We start from the raw sequence: 16,838 nt of genomic DNA, 5'->3' as shown, positions 1-16,838 counted from the left end.
TATTGACTAGGCAGTTGAAAGAAAAACGAGCCCTTTTGCTGCATGGTCACCAACCAGTGACCCAACCAGTTGCTGCTCAAATCAAGCCTGGATAAACAGAATTAGTTGGGACCACCGGGCTGGCGGTGAGTAATCGATGGAACGTAGCACATGCTGAGTGTTTTGGAGAATAGCCTGAGGCTGAATATCTGAAACTGGTTAAACACACAACATTCGCGTCAGAGACACAGCTTCTTGGAGGTCTTAAGTCTAATGAGTGTGTTACAAAAAAAGCCAGCGGTTCCTAATCATGCCCTGTTCTCTAACACTTACTTTAACTTTTAAAGGGATTTAACACCACTGGGAATGTAGAGTGTAGAAAGTCCTGCCACGGGAGATTCAATTCTGACACCAGGCGTCTGTTCGGATATCATCATATCCACATCGTTTTGACATGTTTTTTTTCCCCAGATCATCATGGTGGCCAAACAATGGTGGACCAAAATAGCATACTGCAATTATATTGCTAAAAATATCCAAGAAACAAGCAGGCAAGCAGATTGGCTACGCTCAATTGCCCCTAGGTTTGAATGTATACGAGTTGTCATTGTAGAAAATTCATCAACACCTTCTGTTACAGTCAATCAGACTTTGACTATAATAAAGTACTGAACAGTACACAAAACAATACACGATAAGGGTTTTTTAACCATGCTTCTGCATTTTCCTGAAACATGAGGGTCCAAACCAAGTGGGATTGCAAGCATCCAAGTGTGGTACCAAGCACCCAAGTGGGGTACCAAGTATCCGAGTGGGGTACCAAGTATCCGAGTGGGGTACCAAGCATCCAGGTTGGGGTCCAAGCATCCAAGTGTGGGTCCAAGCGACGAAGTAGGTGTCCAAGCATCCAAACAGGGGCCCAAGTACCCACGTGGGATTCGAAGCATCCAAGTGGGGGTCCAAACACCCAAGTGTGGGTCCAACACAATGGGGGTTGGGGGGTGGGGGTGGCAGGCAAGTGTACGTCTTGTATTTGAAATTAGTATAGTTCATAATGGTGAGTTCTAATCTTAAGGGCTTTTCACAAAGCTGCCTTCTGTTCTACTGCCTGCATACTTATAGAAAGGTCAGAAGTTCCCAGAAAAGCTCAGCACAGTGTCTTTGTGCATTAGACAGCAGGTAAAAGATGTACACTGGTAACCATAGAGACAGTAAAACTAATCATATCACAGGTCATGCTATTTTAAACTCATTAGCTAGCAATTGCAAATAAGAAAATGCAATGTGTGCATTATTAGTCAAAAGCCAGGAGATAAAGTGAGGTCAATTAAGTGAACAGATACATTAATAAGCATAATATGCCTGCTTTTTTAAATCACAGATAAGTGTCTGAATGTGTCTGTTAAGCCATCTTAATATGTTTTACATGTAACTGACAATAAATAAAATTGTTTGTAGTCTATCGTTCTGTCACTGCCAACAGCAAACATTGCCATTCAAACATGTAAGTCATAGGCCAATGAACTTAATTTTTTCTTTCAACTGGGTCTCAATTGGTGAAGAACAAAAATGCCCCAAGCATGCTTGGGGGCCAAGTGACCAAGTCGGGGTGCAGATAACCGGTTTGGGGGTCCAAGCATCCAAGTGGGGGTCCAATTGTCCAAGATGGGGTCAAAATAAACATGAGGGTAGAAGTGACCAAGTGGGGGACAAAACCAACAAGGGTCCAAGTGACCAAGTGGATTTCCAAGCGAACAAGATGGTCCAGGTTACTAAGTGTGGGTCCAAGGAAACAAGAAGGATCCCATGCATCTAAGTGGGGGTCTAAGTGATCAAGTGTGGGTCCAGGGAAACAAGGAGGGTCCCATGCATCTAAGTGGGGGTCTAAGTGATCAAATGTGGGTCCAAGGAAACAAGGAGGGTTCCAAGCATCTAAGTAGGGGTCTAAGTGACCAAGTGTGGATCCAAGGAAACAATGAGGGTCCCAAACATTTAAGTGGGGTCTAAGTGACCAAGTGTGGTTCCAAGGAAACAAGGAGGGTCCCAAACATCTAAGTGGGGTCTAATTGACCAAGTGTGGGTCCAAGGAAACAAGGAGGGTGCCAAGCATCCAGATGGGGGTTTAATTGACCAATTCTGGGTCCAAACACACAAGCAGTGACCAAGTGACCAACTCTCTAGGTGGGAAGTATGATCAGAATAAAACTACCTAAACAGCATCTTGAAAGCTCAGGCGTATAAATGAAGGCAGATGGAAAACTGCTGTGTATTAATAAAGCTGTAACGGGCTAGTGAATGGGATTGGAATTGACCTAATTAGGAGAAATTGGGGTAAAAAAAAAAAAACGTTTGAACTTGGAGAAGTTTTCCCAGTAGTGTTGCAGTGGTTTTACTTTGCCTGCCTTCCAAGCTCTTATTAAAAATACATGGAGGATCGTAAGGTTGCGCCTCGCATGTGAAACGCCTTTAATCAGAAAACTCCAGTGTAGGGTTTATAAAAAGTGTGCAAGTGTATCAGGTGTTCACAGTGCTGAGGGTTAACACTGCATTAAGTTACCCTGACACAGTATGAGCGATGCCCTGCTGCCCACTCTGTGTGTGTGTTTGTGTGTGTGTGTGTGTGTGTGTGTGTGTGTGTGTGTGTGTGCGTGTCCACATGCTTTGGCTCCAAGCCACTCTCTGGAAATAGATGAGTCTTCATAGCCCCCCACACGCCCAGCTGCACATGCATCATCCATCATCAGCTAGATTATCCTAATTCCTGTTTATTGCTGCATCTCTCTTAATGATGAAGCCTCTGCCTACCTGATACTTCAGTTAAGGTCAGCTACTGTCTCAGGAAAAAAAAAAAAAAAGCGTTATAAAGCACTGCCTTTTATCTCCTGACGCGAATCCGGGTGGTAAACACAGCCGTAGCTTTATCAAAGGGCAGCTTCGCCGAGCACATGACCAAATGCCAACTCTTCACCTATTAATATGACAAAGCCCAGGAACTCGACGGCGGAGACGACCGGAGCGATAAACGGAAAAGGTCAGATTCTGATTGTGGATTTATCGTGAAAGGGTGTGATATTTCTGATTCACGTCGGCTCGAAAAGATTCGTTAACAAGACATTCTACTCTGTTGACTCCAGCGAACACTTACAGGAGCAGCATGGAGAACTCTCAGGATAAAGACGAGATGTCTGGAGTGGAGCCATGCTTCTTCCATCCAGGAACATATTGCTTAAAATATTGGAGATTAATAAAAAATCAACAGCTATAGCATATTTTTCATATTATGTGATAGATTTTTATTGTTTCTCTACTTCTTATATGCAAGTATGAATGCATTAATGGGAGCTTTTTGTAAATGAGCCGGAGATCCGGGGTGAAAGCAAGAACAAGTCATTCAATAACCGCATGCAATAAAATCTGCACCTATTACTTCCTGGGGTCTGGGTAGTGCATTATCACCTTTCTCTGAACGTTGATTGGAGGTGACATGCAAGAAGCCTGGATGGAAGGCACGATGGCAGAGACGCTAACGCTAATCAGTCTGAACGATCGCGCAGTCACAGCAAACATGCCGCCCTCCTGCACCGCACAGGCCTCGCGCAGTGAGACCGGAGCCCTTGTGCACACAAACAAGCAACTAAGCCTATTTTAAAGCAGGGACATGACAGCTCGCTCGGCAGAGATGACAGCCGGCACACACTGAGGAGAGTGAGAAACACGAGTGTGAGCTGAGAGGTGTGTATGTGACAGGGTGAGGCAACACACTCCTTCTCTAACACACACACACACACTTAGAGTTGCAAGTGTCTGCCATTGCTGTTCACACGTAGGATGAAATAAATTCACCGCCACTCACTTCTATCAAACGCTACTTCATCACAGGTGCAGCGGGCGAGGGATGAAAGCTAAAAAACTAAACCTGCTAAAGCAGCACATCCTAACAAGCTCCTGAACCTCTGAAACTTCTCCGTCACACTCTGGTTCAAACCCTGGCCTGCACCGTTCCTCATGTTTCTAAAGCAAAAAATGCTGACAGATTCGATTTGGTTCTATCGATAAAGTTCTGCCAGTCTGGTGCTGTTCAACAGAGGGTTATAGCTATTGATATGAAAATTCCACACATAATCAAAACACCACTATTTCAGGAACCTAAATATGAGAAATAAGAGCATAACAAGTTTATTGATGACGTAACAGTACATGAGAATTAGCTGAAGAGTTAATATATAAAAATACACTGTGCCTCATGCAAACTTTTGCTATCATAAGTTATATAATGTTATACTGGAATCTGATTGGTCAGACGTTGTGCATTATTTGGTTATAACCACACGACCTGGACAGCAGCTGTAACATGAACACTGGGTTTATGTGAATGTGTATGTGAGTAACACACATTCTTTTTTCCATTTTTTTTTCTTTGTTATTTGTTTAAAAATGCATAATCACTAATGTGGTGATTTTTATTTAATTTATGGAAGGAGTCTCAGGTGTCAGCACTTTGTAACAGATGTTTTACAAAGTTGTCAGGACAGAGAAGTTTATGCTTTCTGGTTTTGTTTTGGTAAAATGATGAGTTGCGTATTTGAGTGAGGGGGGAGAGGGGTAGTGAGAGAGAGAGAGAGGGGGGAGAGGGAGAGAGGGAGGTAAGGAGGGAGAGAGAGTGAGAGAGAGAGGGAGGAAGGGAGAGAGAGATAGGGAGGGAGAGAGGGAGGAAGGGAGAGAGAGAGAGTGAGAAAGGAAGGGAGAGAGAAAAGAGAGAGAGAGTGAGAGGTGAGAGAGAGGGGGAGAGGGAAGAGGGAAAGAGAGGGAGAGAGAGGGAGGGAGTGAGGTAAGGAGGGAGAGAGAGTGAGAGAGAGAGGGAGGAAGGGAGAGAGAGATAGGGAGGGAGAGAGAGAGAGAGTGAGCGAGGAAGGGAGAGAGAAAAGAGAGAGAGAGAGAGAGAGAGAGAGAGAGAGAGAGAGAGAGGGAGGAATGGAGAGATAGTGGGAGGGAGGTCAGGGAGGGAGAGACAGAGGAAGGGAGAGAGGGAGGGATGGAGGTCAGGGAGGGAGGGAAGGCGAGAGAGAGAGAAAGAGAGAGAGAGAGGGGAGATGTTAGTGAGGTGATAAGTGATAACAGTAAGTCATGTGTCTTGCACATCATTAGATATTTAACTCTTAACTAATAAAACATGTGGCATGTTGTTCATTAATAAACTGAACAGGAAATGCCAACAGTCTGTTCACACAGATCTGTAAACTGAGCATGTGATGATTGACTTCTTACACCGCTTATAACTGTTCATATCACTACAGAACACTTTTACATGAAAAATCAATCTTATACATTTATTACACAGAAGTCACACTGACTGTAACGCTACACTGTGAGACAGATCGCCGTAAAAAAAGCCCGAAAACTTCCAGTGAACATAAATCTGTCATGTCCTTTTCAGCGACTGTCACTCAACCGGCAAAATAATAAGGAAGTTAAGCTGTAGAAAGTGATGGGGTTGTAGTAAGGAGAAGAGCTAATGAGTGTGTGCTGTATAGCTGTCCTGTAAAATCTGCTAAACTCCTCACTTTTAACGACAGCCTCTCAGTGCCACATGTTATGAGCATATCTTACGAACATTCATCACTGCAACCTCAGAGTCAGCACTACAAACCACCAAATCCCAGAATCCCCAGTCACGTTTCTTATATACACACACACACTCGCTAACGGAGTGCAGTTTATGATTTAAAGCCTGTGATTTCGGTTACTGTGTTTTCATCATTCCCGTTATTCACTATTGCTTAGTCTACACGGGCGTGTTTGACGATCGCTTGACGAGTTGCTCGGTTTTAATTAGGATTTTGGACTTGTCATTATCTGCTCGGCTGCCTGGTGATTTTCAACAAGCTCTCCGCTTCATTCTTCACCAACACAACTGTCATAACCAATAATGCTGAAGCGTTTCAGTTTAAAGTCAGTGGAACTTTCTAGATAGTTCCACTTGGAGATCATGGTCTGTGAGGGCTCTGTCATTGAACATTCAATGAGTTTGGCAGGAAGGAATCTATTTTAAAACTTAAACGAATCCAGAAATGATGCTGATGCTCCAAAACCCCCTGGTTACACAACTGCACTTGACTATATAGTGTACAGTTACAGAAGGGAAATGATTTATAATCACACTCTCTGGTGTTCCTTTTAAATCTGGTTCTTCTCAAGGTTTCTCAGGGAGTTTTTCCTTCCTACATCACCTCTGACTTGCTCATTAGGAATAAATATCATTTTTACTCTGGGTTTTTATTTTCCTGTAAAGTGCTATACATACACTATATTGCCAAAAGTTTTTGGACACCTCTCCAAATCATTGAGTTCAGGTGTTGTTTTTCAGGGGTTGGGCTCGGCCCCTTAGTTCCAGTGAAAGGAACTCTTAATGCTTCAGCTTCATACCGAGACATTTTGGACAATTCCATGCTCCTAACTTTGTGGGAACAGTTTGGGGATGACCCCTTCCTGTTCCAACATGACTGCACACCAGTGCACAAAGCAAGGTCCATAAAGACATGGATGAGTGAGTTTGGTGTGGAGAAACTTGACTGGCCTGCACAGAGTCCTGATCTCAGCCTGATAGAACACCTTTGGGATGAATTAGATCAGAGATTCTGAGCCAGGCCTTCTCGTCCATCATCAGTGCCTGACCTCACAAATGCTCTTCTAGAGGAATGGTCAAAAATTCCCATAAACACACTCCTAAACCTTGTGGAAAGCCTTCCCAGAAGAGTAGCAGTTGTTATATCTGTAAAGGGCGGGCCGACTCCATATTAAACCCTACAGATTAAGAATGGGATGTCATTAAAGTTCATGTGCATGTAAAGGCAGACGTCCCAAAACTTTCGCCAATATAGTGGTATACAAAAATAAATAAATAAATAAAAAAATTAATTGAACTTTTAGTATCTAGGATCTGAAGGTTTATTTAATTATTGTTTACAGCTATAAAAATGTTTTAATGAATTTTAAAAAATATATACAAAATATAAAATAATACCAATTATAAAAAAAAAGCGATAATTAATATAATTAATTGATAAATTCATACATAGCCTCTGAGTCTTCTAGGAAAGTTGTTCTCCTGCCCTAAAGCTTCAGCGATTCTTACATCTAAGTGCGGCACAGTGCGCGGACGTCACGCCGAGCCGCTGATCTACTTTTAATTCGAGTTAATGAGCCAAACACGGTCAATTTTTCTGACTTACTCCAAACGAGGCATCTACCTTTACATATCAGTGGTGCAAGTGGAGCAAGGGTCCTTCAGTTGCCATGACAACGATTAAGCCGTTTTGCTGTGAAGATCGCTGTTAAAATGAGATGTAAGCGATGTGGGGAGATTCAGAAGATTTCTCGACTTGACGCTTTCATGCCGAATACAGAGCCTTGGGTTTTGAATTTTATTTATTTATATTTGGAAGTAAATCTGAAGATGACACGATCGCTAATCTGTACCTGCCTCAATCCGCCAACCCCCACGAAGCCTCAGACGTTTCCAGCTCGCAGGGTTTCAGCTCCAAAATATGGCTCATCTGGTACATAGATATAAAAAACCCAGCCATTTCCCAATGTGGCTGTCAGCATCATATGAATTATTGTATTGCATTTAAACACTCTAACCGTGACTCGGTGGTTCGAGAAAGAAGACGACTCCTTTCCACCTAAATTTAAGCAATACGACCTGGCATGTGGTGCTCTGGGTGTAATCTTTATCTATGCAGATGCTGAAGGATTGACTTTGGATGGTTAAATAAAATGATTTTCCAAGCTGAAGTGTTTTATTACGCAGAGCAGTCATGACACGTGTAAAGGTTTGGATCTTAAACTGGTGGAAATGCAGGCAAGTTGAAAAGGTTCTCTTTGGTTCTGCGGTTCCAGCAGTAGCATCAGCAATACTTGCACAAAGTGGAACTGACAAACGTATATAAATGTGTGTGTGTGTGGTACACTCAATAAAGAGCATCATATCACTCTCTCTGCATGAGCAAGACATCAGTAGGTGAACAGTGGGAGATCAGTGCTGTCTGCTGGAAATCCACTGATCAGCATGGCTTCCTACGTGCTGCGTATTGTCCTTGGTGAGAACAGGAAGCGCAGTATATCTCGGCTCGAGGCCTCTGAAGCCTGCCGTGATCACAAACAGCTCAAGAACGCGTTCCCCAGGGTGCAGCGGTGCATGAAACCACACTCGCAGGCCAGGTTTGGAATTTGTTTCCACACTCCCTGCTCTGTTGTGATAATAACAGATGCAGGTTTCCTCCTGATCCCCTGGGCTGGACATTCCAACGCTTCCATTCAATCACTTTCCAGATTTTAGGCTGAAAATGCAGCATGGAGCAGTTTCAGGCTGTGTGTGTGTTTGTTTGTTTATGTGTGTGTTGAGGAAACATTGCAAAATAGCAGTGTTTCTAGCTCACAAAGATATTAAGAGAGTGCAGAAGGCCATAGCTCCCCTAGCTGCTGCAAGCCAGACTGAAAGATGGAGAGAGGAAGTAAGACAGCTGGAAGGTAGAGGAGAGAGAGAGAGAGAGAGAGACACACACACACACACACACAAACAGACAGAGAAAGAGAGTAAAAGAGCATGTGAGCAAATGACATAGCGACAGAGAGTAAGTGCGTAAAAGAGCGAGAAATGGAGACAGAGAGACAGAACAGACAGAATAGACAAATAGAGATTGATAGAGTGAGAGAAACATATAGAGAGAAAGACAGAGTGAAAGAGAGAGCGAGCAAATGAGTGAGAGAGAGACAGATAGAGACAGAATGTGAGCGTGTGAACGAGAGACAGAGGAAGACAGACAGACAGAGAGAGAGGGAGACAGACAGAGTGTGTGTGTGAGGGAGAGATAGAGACAGAGACCAGACAGAGAGAGAGAGACAGATAGAGACAGATACATTAAGACAGAGTAATTGTGTGAGAGAGAGAGAGACAGACAGAGACATAGAGACAGAATGTGTGTGTGTGATTGTGTTTGTGTGTGTGTGAGAGAGAGAGAGTGAGCAAGGGGAGAGAAAAAGTGAATTTCCGGACTGGGGTTGAAAGGCAGCATATGCAGCCTGTACCCATGATGACAGCAGCAAGGAACCAGACACAGAGTTACCGTTGTCCTTCACAGTCAAAAGCAGACAGCTAGCTCAGGCTCTGAGGGAATTATATTAAAAAAAACTAGTCAGGCCACACATGCTTTCCAAAAGCAAGATTTCAGAGAGGACAAGAAGTGGACAGGGACCCATTAAACTCAGCAGGGTGGAGAAGGACACTGAGAGGGGGAGTGAAGCAGAACCTGGGGTAGAGATGGAGGAAGTACAGAGAAGCAGCAGCTCTAGCTAATAGATTTAACCAGCAAAACATCGGTATAACTCATGAAATATTCACATAAAAAGCGATTTAAATGTCATAAAGGCGTTTTAATAAAATCTCACTGTTATTTTCCCCAATGTTTGCTCTACAGGTTCCACTATGAGACAGAAAAGGAAATAATCCAGCCTGTGGTTTGGAAACTTCCACCACAACCGGCACTCAGGACGATGTTATTGAGACTGAAGGAACTTCTAAGTGCTCCTAACAAATGGGGGAAAAAAAGAGCTGCTGTTTTTCCTCTAAACTGCAATGCAGCTGTGGGTTTTCTGTACCTAAACAAACACACACCAGTGCTGAGGGCCGAGTAGCACGTGTCCTTCACTGCCCCGTGGTCAAGGTCAATGTGGAGAACCCGGGCTTGTCCTGTGAGAGTGAAGCGGGGAGAAGAAAAAAGGAAAACAACAACAAGCAGTACTCTAACGTTGTGTAAGGGGAAGACTGTCAGCCTTTGTGCGGTGAGACAGGTTTAGTGTACGCAGCATCCACTAGAGTCTGCACTGCTTTCATCAGTTCCACCCGCTTCTCAGTCTACAACTCGCATAAAAAGAGCTGAAAGCCCTCATATTGGCAGCCATTACATAAACCTGACCTAAAAAAGAAAAACCCCATACCTTTCTTGTCTCTGCTCAGTTTGCCACAACCTCACTTTGTAAGATTCCATGCTCAAGTTTCAAGTTGCAAAGATCCTTTCCCAGTGGCCCTGCAGAGGAAACTGGGAATCTGAGCAAACCACACGTCTATCCGCAAACTACTGCGCATAGCTGTGGCTTGGGGTTTCTATCGCAATCCATTTCTTTTAAGGGAACAAACAGGAACCAATGTATTATTTAAGCAGCAATGCATTACTCTACTAACATGCTACTTCCCCTTTATTAAATCATTCAACACTTGATGCACATCAGTATTCAGCAACTACACTCTTCAGATTTCCTACACTCTTTTTCTTCCCTTCATTGCTTGTACCTTTGGGTGAACCCTTAAAAGGTTTATGTAGAACATTACAGCAAAGTGTTTTCTGAACTCATCTTCCTTTATATTCACCTCATCTGTGGATTCTACTGAGCACAGGGCTATTACACTGTATAGAACCCGTAGCATGATATACTGCACTTCCTGCTCCTTATAGTTTAGCTGTAGACATATATGATTAATATAATATGTTATAGAAGTTTATCATTTAGATGATAGCTATGCTAGGCATACAGTTTTTGATTATATCTTACTCTTTATATGCTTGCTATTTTATTTTATTTTATTTTATCTGTATTTGTGGCTTGGAAATTGTAGGTATGATGCTGGAACACTCCAGAGTCCCCATGGGATCAGTTAAGTGTTATCTTGTCTTATGTTGTGCTGTCTTTTCTTATATTGTGTTGTCTTGTCTTATGTTTTGTGTTGTCGTCTTGTGCTGTGTTGTCTTATATTGTGTTCTCTTGTCTTATGTTGTGTTGTCTCTTCTTGTTAGATGTTGTGTTGTCATGTCTCATGTTTTGTTGTCTATTCTTGTTAGAAGTTGTGTTGTCATATCTTATGTTGTTCTGTCTTATGTTGTGTTGTCTTGTCTTATGTTGTGTTGTCTTCTTGTATGTTATGCCGTCTCTTCTGTTATGTTGTACTGTCTTGTCTTATGTCGTGTTGTCTCTTCTTGTCTTTTCTTTTGTCATCTTGTCTTTTGTTGTCTTGTGTTGCCTCTTCTTGTCTTATGTTCTGTTGTCTTGTCTTATGATGTCTTATGTTGAGGTTGAGGACCTTGAGGTTGAGGGTCTTCTTAAAAGCTGTACACAGGACATTAAAACAATGTGTTTTCCTGACAGAAAGAGGTCCAGGCTTTATGGACAGTAAGAACACTTCATTATCCAATGAATACTTAAAGAAAACCTTTTTTTTTTGGAATAAGACTGTATGTAATAACTGGGTATGTGTGTGGTACAAACTCCAAATTATTGGTCATTAATTTCTTCCTACTACCTAGAAACTGCCTGGCATTTAAAGTTTATCTAAACTGAAAACTTAAAAAAGTTTTAAAAGGGTCAGAGAATAATTTTACATTTTCTTAGCATTCGAAAAAAAGTTCTACTTGAAATCATTTCTCATAGAGAAACACATGCAGTAGTTATTAGCTACATTCTAAAAACAGACCCCTTTAGAAGCTTTAAAGCCGAGATTGGGTTATGTAAATATCCTGCCATGTTTGGTTGGGAAAACCCTTAACAGTTTTTTCATAGGATGTTACAACAAAGAAAAGTAGAATGTTTCATTTTTCTTTAAATAAGTAGTATAGTGATTAACTGGGTAAGTGTGTAATAGAATTTTCTCAATAACTGGAACCTTTAATATTTAAAGTAGATAAACTTTCCTGACCCCTTTGGCTCACACCATCTTTTAAAGGTTAATTAGCTAATTAAGGCATCTTATCCTTGGAAATATTCCTAACAGAAAGAGACACTTGTAAGATTCTAAACAGAACAGGAACCCTCGGGTTAGTAAGTGTGAAGCTCCAAGTGCTGTAAATTCTGTCCAAAAATGTCTGTGCTATGAATTATTTAAGAACTTGGGAGAAACTAATAGTAAAGTAATTGTGAGAGCTGGGATATCAGACTAGACACGGTGAAGAGTTCAAGAGTTGAACATTTTCCAAATTCTTTTCACAACTACTTTCTTACTTCAGTCTTTTCTTCTGCAGCAATTGTGACGAACTTATTGTTGACTGCTGCAAAAGAAAGATAATGGTCTTTTCTAGCTGTAAAATATCACAGTTTTTGTATCTGCTGTGTTCGCCTGGTCCACTAGATAGATATGTTTATCCACTTTAATACACTCAAAGCATGGACAACTGTAATCTAAAACAGTTGTTCAGATCAGTAGTTTAATACATGGGCATGGTGTAGTTCTGTTCACCTCATGCCCTGAATGTAATGGGAACGAGCAGAAAGGCTTGAACAGGTCCATGATGATGTACAGCTACTTTAACATACTGTCTCTGTACAGATCTTAAGCCTGCAGTTGAAAGGTGTCCGTTCCCTTATTTCAATGCACAGTGTGAGTGAGGGCTATACAAAAGGTCTCAAGGACATGGATCAGTTCAGGTAATTAGCTCATCCTCTGACCCTCTTCTGCAGCTCTACAGTGTAGCATATTTTACACGCTACACAGCCTCTCAGGAGATGCTGGGCTTTTAATTACAGCCTGATTTTCACCTCAACATCACCCAGACCGTTTAAGACCTTTTCATTTTCTCTCCTCTATCTTTATCATGGGGTTCACTGGGGTCTGTGGAAGAACTAAACCAGGCAAGAGAGATAGAAAGAGAGAGAGAGTTTTGGGGATTTTCACCGTTGTATGAAACCACAACTGCTTAGTAATCAATCAATCCACCCATGTGAGTGGCAGTTGGCTTTCTCACCAGTCAGATCTATTGGCGTCCTCCTCTAGGGCGAGGTATATCACCTGTCAGAATCCTAATGTCAGGTCAATACAGCCTGCAGAGCCTCAATGCAATGGCAGAGTAATTTTCACCAAAACCTTAATGACCATCTGTTTGTCTGGACAGCCATTCCAGACACCATCAGCAAGTCAATAGCATGCTTTAAAATGCATGAGGACTGAAAAATAATGCGTATTGATGCATAAACGCTAACTGGGCTGTGGGATGTAAATTGTGAAACGGGATCTTAGAGGATGTTGCAATTGAGAAAGACTCACTAGGGTTGGGAGGAAACAAGGTGCAGCTCTTGCAGTGGATGATCTCCTTCACAATAGGTAGGTCTTGAGAAATAGGAGGCGGCACGATGCCCAAACCGGGCATCATCGGATTCATCGGAGCAATACCCGTCATCATGCCAAGGCTGGGGTCAAAATCTGCAGGGGAAAGACAAAATAAAGGTGTTCAGGAAGACTTCCTGTAAATGTCCACAAATACAATCATTTAGCGCTGACTACACTGCAATATGCTAAAAATGATTTCGAAATTTTCTATAGAAATATAATGCAAGAAAGCTATCTAGTTCACTTTTTACAGTCACATACTGCTAGCATATGCAAATAAATCAAATTTGAACTATTAAATGATGTCAATCACACAGCACAGTGACCACACTGTTTTATCTGAAGAGACTGAGCTGAGTACATTAGAGTTCAGGGTCTTGCTCGAGGACTCAACTGGTTTCGTCTGACATGTTTTTTTCCATGTATTTGTGTGTTTTTTTTTTAATACTACATGGCTTTATCCTTGATACTGAATGAATGCAAAAGGCATAGAAATGGCCGTACTCACTCTCTACTCATTTTTCTCTCTCACCTGTGGAGTTCATTGAACATGAATGGCCCTAGAAGGCAGAAATGCCTCTTTTGTGAAGACCACCTCATTTTCTTCAGTTCTTTCAGCCATGAGATGCCTCAGTATGAGGTACAGTACTTCATTTGCCTGTTTTGTAAGAGCCTGAAATGCTCAATTGAACACCTAACATTGTGTGACTCGATAAAGCACCTCATGATCCATTGATTATTGATTTCCAAGCTCCTAAACATGGCTGTTGTATGTTTGGTCACAAATGTGCCATGCAACAAACTATATACTGCAATTTAAACAGTCTCGGGATGAATGCTGTGAACAAAAATCAATGACATTTCATTTCAAGTCATTTTTTCTGTGCCTAGTCTGCTGTGGGAATCCACCCGTTGCCTTGTGAATCAGACCTCCACTTGCTTTCAGGGGACAAAAAGAAAATAATAACAGCAGCAGTAATCCTTACAAATGGAAACAAAGCATATGACATTAGAAGTAAAGTTTGAGAAGTAAACTGTCAGTCAAAGTGGCCTGAGAAAGGTGAGTTGAAATTCCGTTTGCGCAGATCCCATATGACTGCATCTGTGAGACAAGGTGCCTTTAGATGATCCGGCACTTCCTGTGCAAACAGACGGCTTTAAATGAGCCTCCCCGTATTAAATTACCTACCTTAATCCACTGACAGGAAACCCCTTTAAAGGACAACGATGCGAACAGAGACGGCAAACACTAACTGCATCGCTGCTCTCTTACAAAGCAGGGACTTGAAATGGACAGGGACAGGCAGAAAAGACCAGACAGCACTGCCAGATTTAGACAGATGAAGGAAGTGCAGGTGGCAGCCGTCCTGTGCAATAGCACCATTAGCAGATTTGGGGTTGGAAAGTACAGTATGATCAAACAGACGCTGGAAAGCAGAGTCACTCCGTCTGGCTTCCTGATTACATTAGTAAAGGCGTTTGCATCAAACACGCACTAATGGAGGAGGATGATCAGTCACAGCCAAGACGTCCAGGTGATGACCTCTCTCTGTGGAGCTCGGGTGATGAGAGGAAGACTGATAGCAGGTGAACAGAGAGGACATGATGCTGCTGAGCTGCTGGGGTGAATGCACAATGGCAATGATCAGCTTCTCTGTTCATGCTTTAGCATAATATAATGCACCGGTACAGAAAGTAAATGGATTGTGTTCCTGCATGTAGTTATTTATACTGACAACTCACAAGCACCTATACTATGACTAAGTACCTGTACTGATTCAGGGTACAAGTGGATATACTTTAGACTGAATTGGTGAATCACACCGTTTGGTCAAATCCAGTCACTACAATCATCACAATTTTCAGTCCAGTCAGTGTCGGATAACGCTCCCATTGAGTTTAATGGAAAACTGGGAAGGCTTCTTTTGAACACTGGGTTTGTCTCTTCACGTCAGACCAAAAGCAGACCTTGAAGTTCCTGTCCAGTCAATTATTATTAGTGTTTACTCTTCACATAATTATTAAACAGAGAGATCTACTTTCTGTGGTGATGAATGCAGTAACAAGGGTCAACTGGCTCACTAGTGAACTTACCATGCTATAACACAGCTATTATAAGATACTGCGGACCATTACACCCATATGTGCTTCTTCAAAACTGGAAGCACACAATTGCAATTGAATTTCCCTTCACTGGAACTAAGAGGCTCAGACCTGTTTCAGCATGATGATGCCCTTTTGCACAAGCGAGCTTCATGAAAACATGGTGTGTGAAGGTTGGAGTAGAAGAACTCGAGTCCTGCACTCTGACTCAACCCCACTGAACACCTTTCTGATGAACTGGAACACCGACTACACCCCAGACCTCTTACACCATCAGTGTCTGATCTCACTAATGCTCTTGTAGCTGAATGACCACAAATCCCCCACAGCCATCTAGTGGAAAGACTTCCCAGAAGAGTGGCGCTCATTATAACAATGAATAAATACATCAGAAATAGACTGCTCCAGTAAACATGAATGTTAAATCATGAGGTTTACCCAGACATGTAATCAGAACGTGTATTGCTCCTTCATTTCCAAAGAAATTAAACAGGATGTATACGCTACAGACACAGGTACTTCCTACAGCTAAATGAAATAGTAATACACCGACAATAAAACCAGCAACAGAAATCCTCTCGCAGGAAAAGCAGCTGGTTTCACAGCACAGAATCGAAATACACAGTGGATTATTTACTGGTGAGAATTGAAACATATTGTTTTTCTCACATATCTACGATGTTGTTTTAGTTTCAAAGTGATGAAAATAAAAGTTTGCTTTCTGTCAAATTGTACATATTTAACTTAGAATGCACCGCTGATCATATCACAGAAGGTTATAATTCTCTATAATTGTTACATAAGAATTTTTTTTTTTTTTGGCATCCCTCGGTGTACGGCATCGCTAGTCGTCTTTGTTTTGTTCTGAAAGTGCTCGGATGAATGATCTTCTCTCCAACAGTTAAGGAGCACCCGACAGTTTGGCTCTGGGGAGGACAGAAACAGCTCAGTGTTTTGGTGTTTCATCTGACTCCTGTCAAACTCTTTTCCAGCACTCAGTACTCTGGAAGTGGGATAACAGGCGCTGCACTGATGAATTATGGAACCCACTCCTGGCTAGAAACGATTAGAGAAATCAAGGTCCTGTTCTTTACACACACACACACACACACACACACACACACATACACATACACACACACACACACACACACACACACACACAAAGGCAATCAATTATAAATTAAGAGCATGATATATAGTCATGGCAGTGAGGTCAATCACCTCAAAAAAAAGAAAGAATTAAGAAGCCTTTGGGATTTGATCAAACACAGAAGCCTTTGCTCTGGGAAACACTAATTATTTAACATCTTGTGTTTCCAGAGGAAAGTCAGGTTGGATCTGCCAGACCTGAATAAAATTACTGTAAATTTGATCTATGATTTAATGCTTTTGTTCCTCTAATAACTCAAACCAGAGCAGAGAGGATGAAGAGCTGCTCACAAATTAGTTTAAAGCTCTACATCCTGTTTTGAATAAAGGTTTACTGTCAGGAGTGGTGGCCTTTTAAACAGAAACTGAGTCCTGTATCTCAAATCCTGCACAGACACAGACGGTCCCACTATCACTGAACACAACCATGGTATAAAATACTCTATCACACATC

The 16,838-nt window shown here is 42.0% G+C and overlaps 1 protein-coding gene across 4 annotated transcripts in view; it reads right to left on the bottom strand.

Moving 5' to 3' along the window:
* The window catches only part of enox2 (ecto-NOX disulfide-thiol exchanger 2), a 292,078-nt gene that overhangs the window by 69,901 nt on the left and 205,339 nt on the right, over positions 1-16,838 (bottom strand). For 3 of the 4 annotated variants that reach the window (XM_058407650.1, XM_058407651.1, XM_058407653.1), the window contains 2 exons: positions 13,067-13,222; positions 9,653-9,727 (listed from right to left, as the gene is read on the bottom strand). In XM_058407650.1, coding sequence (XP_058263633.1) covers positions 9,653-9,727; positions 13,067-13,222 — 231 coding nt within the window. The remainder of the gene's footprint in view (positions 1-9,652; positions 9,728-13,066; positions 13,223-16,838) is intronic. The other variant, XM_058407652.1, reaches the window with a different exon arrangement.

The sequence above is a fragment of the Hemibagrus wyckioides genome, linkage group LG14 (assembly GCF_019097595.1).
Source record: "Hemibagrus wyckioides isolate EC202008001 linkage group LG14, SWU_Hwy_1.0, whole genome shotgun sequence".
Taxonomy (NCBI): domain Eukaryota; kingdom Metazoa; phylum Chordata; class Actinopteri; order Siluriformes; family Bagridae; genus Hemibagrus; species Hemibagrus wyckioides.
The sequence above is the reverse complement of the archived record's forward strand: the minus strand, read 5'-3'. Positions and strand labels throughout refer to the sequence as shown.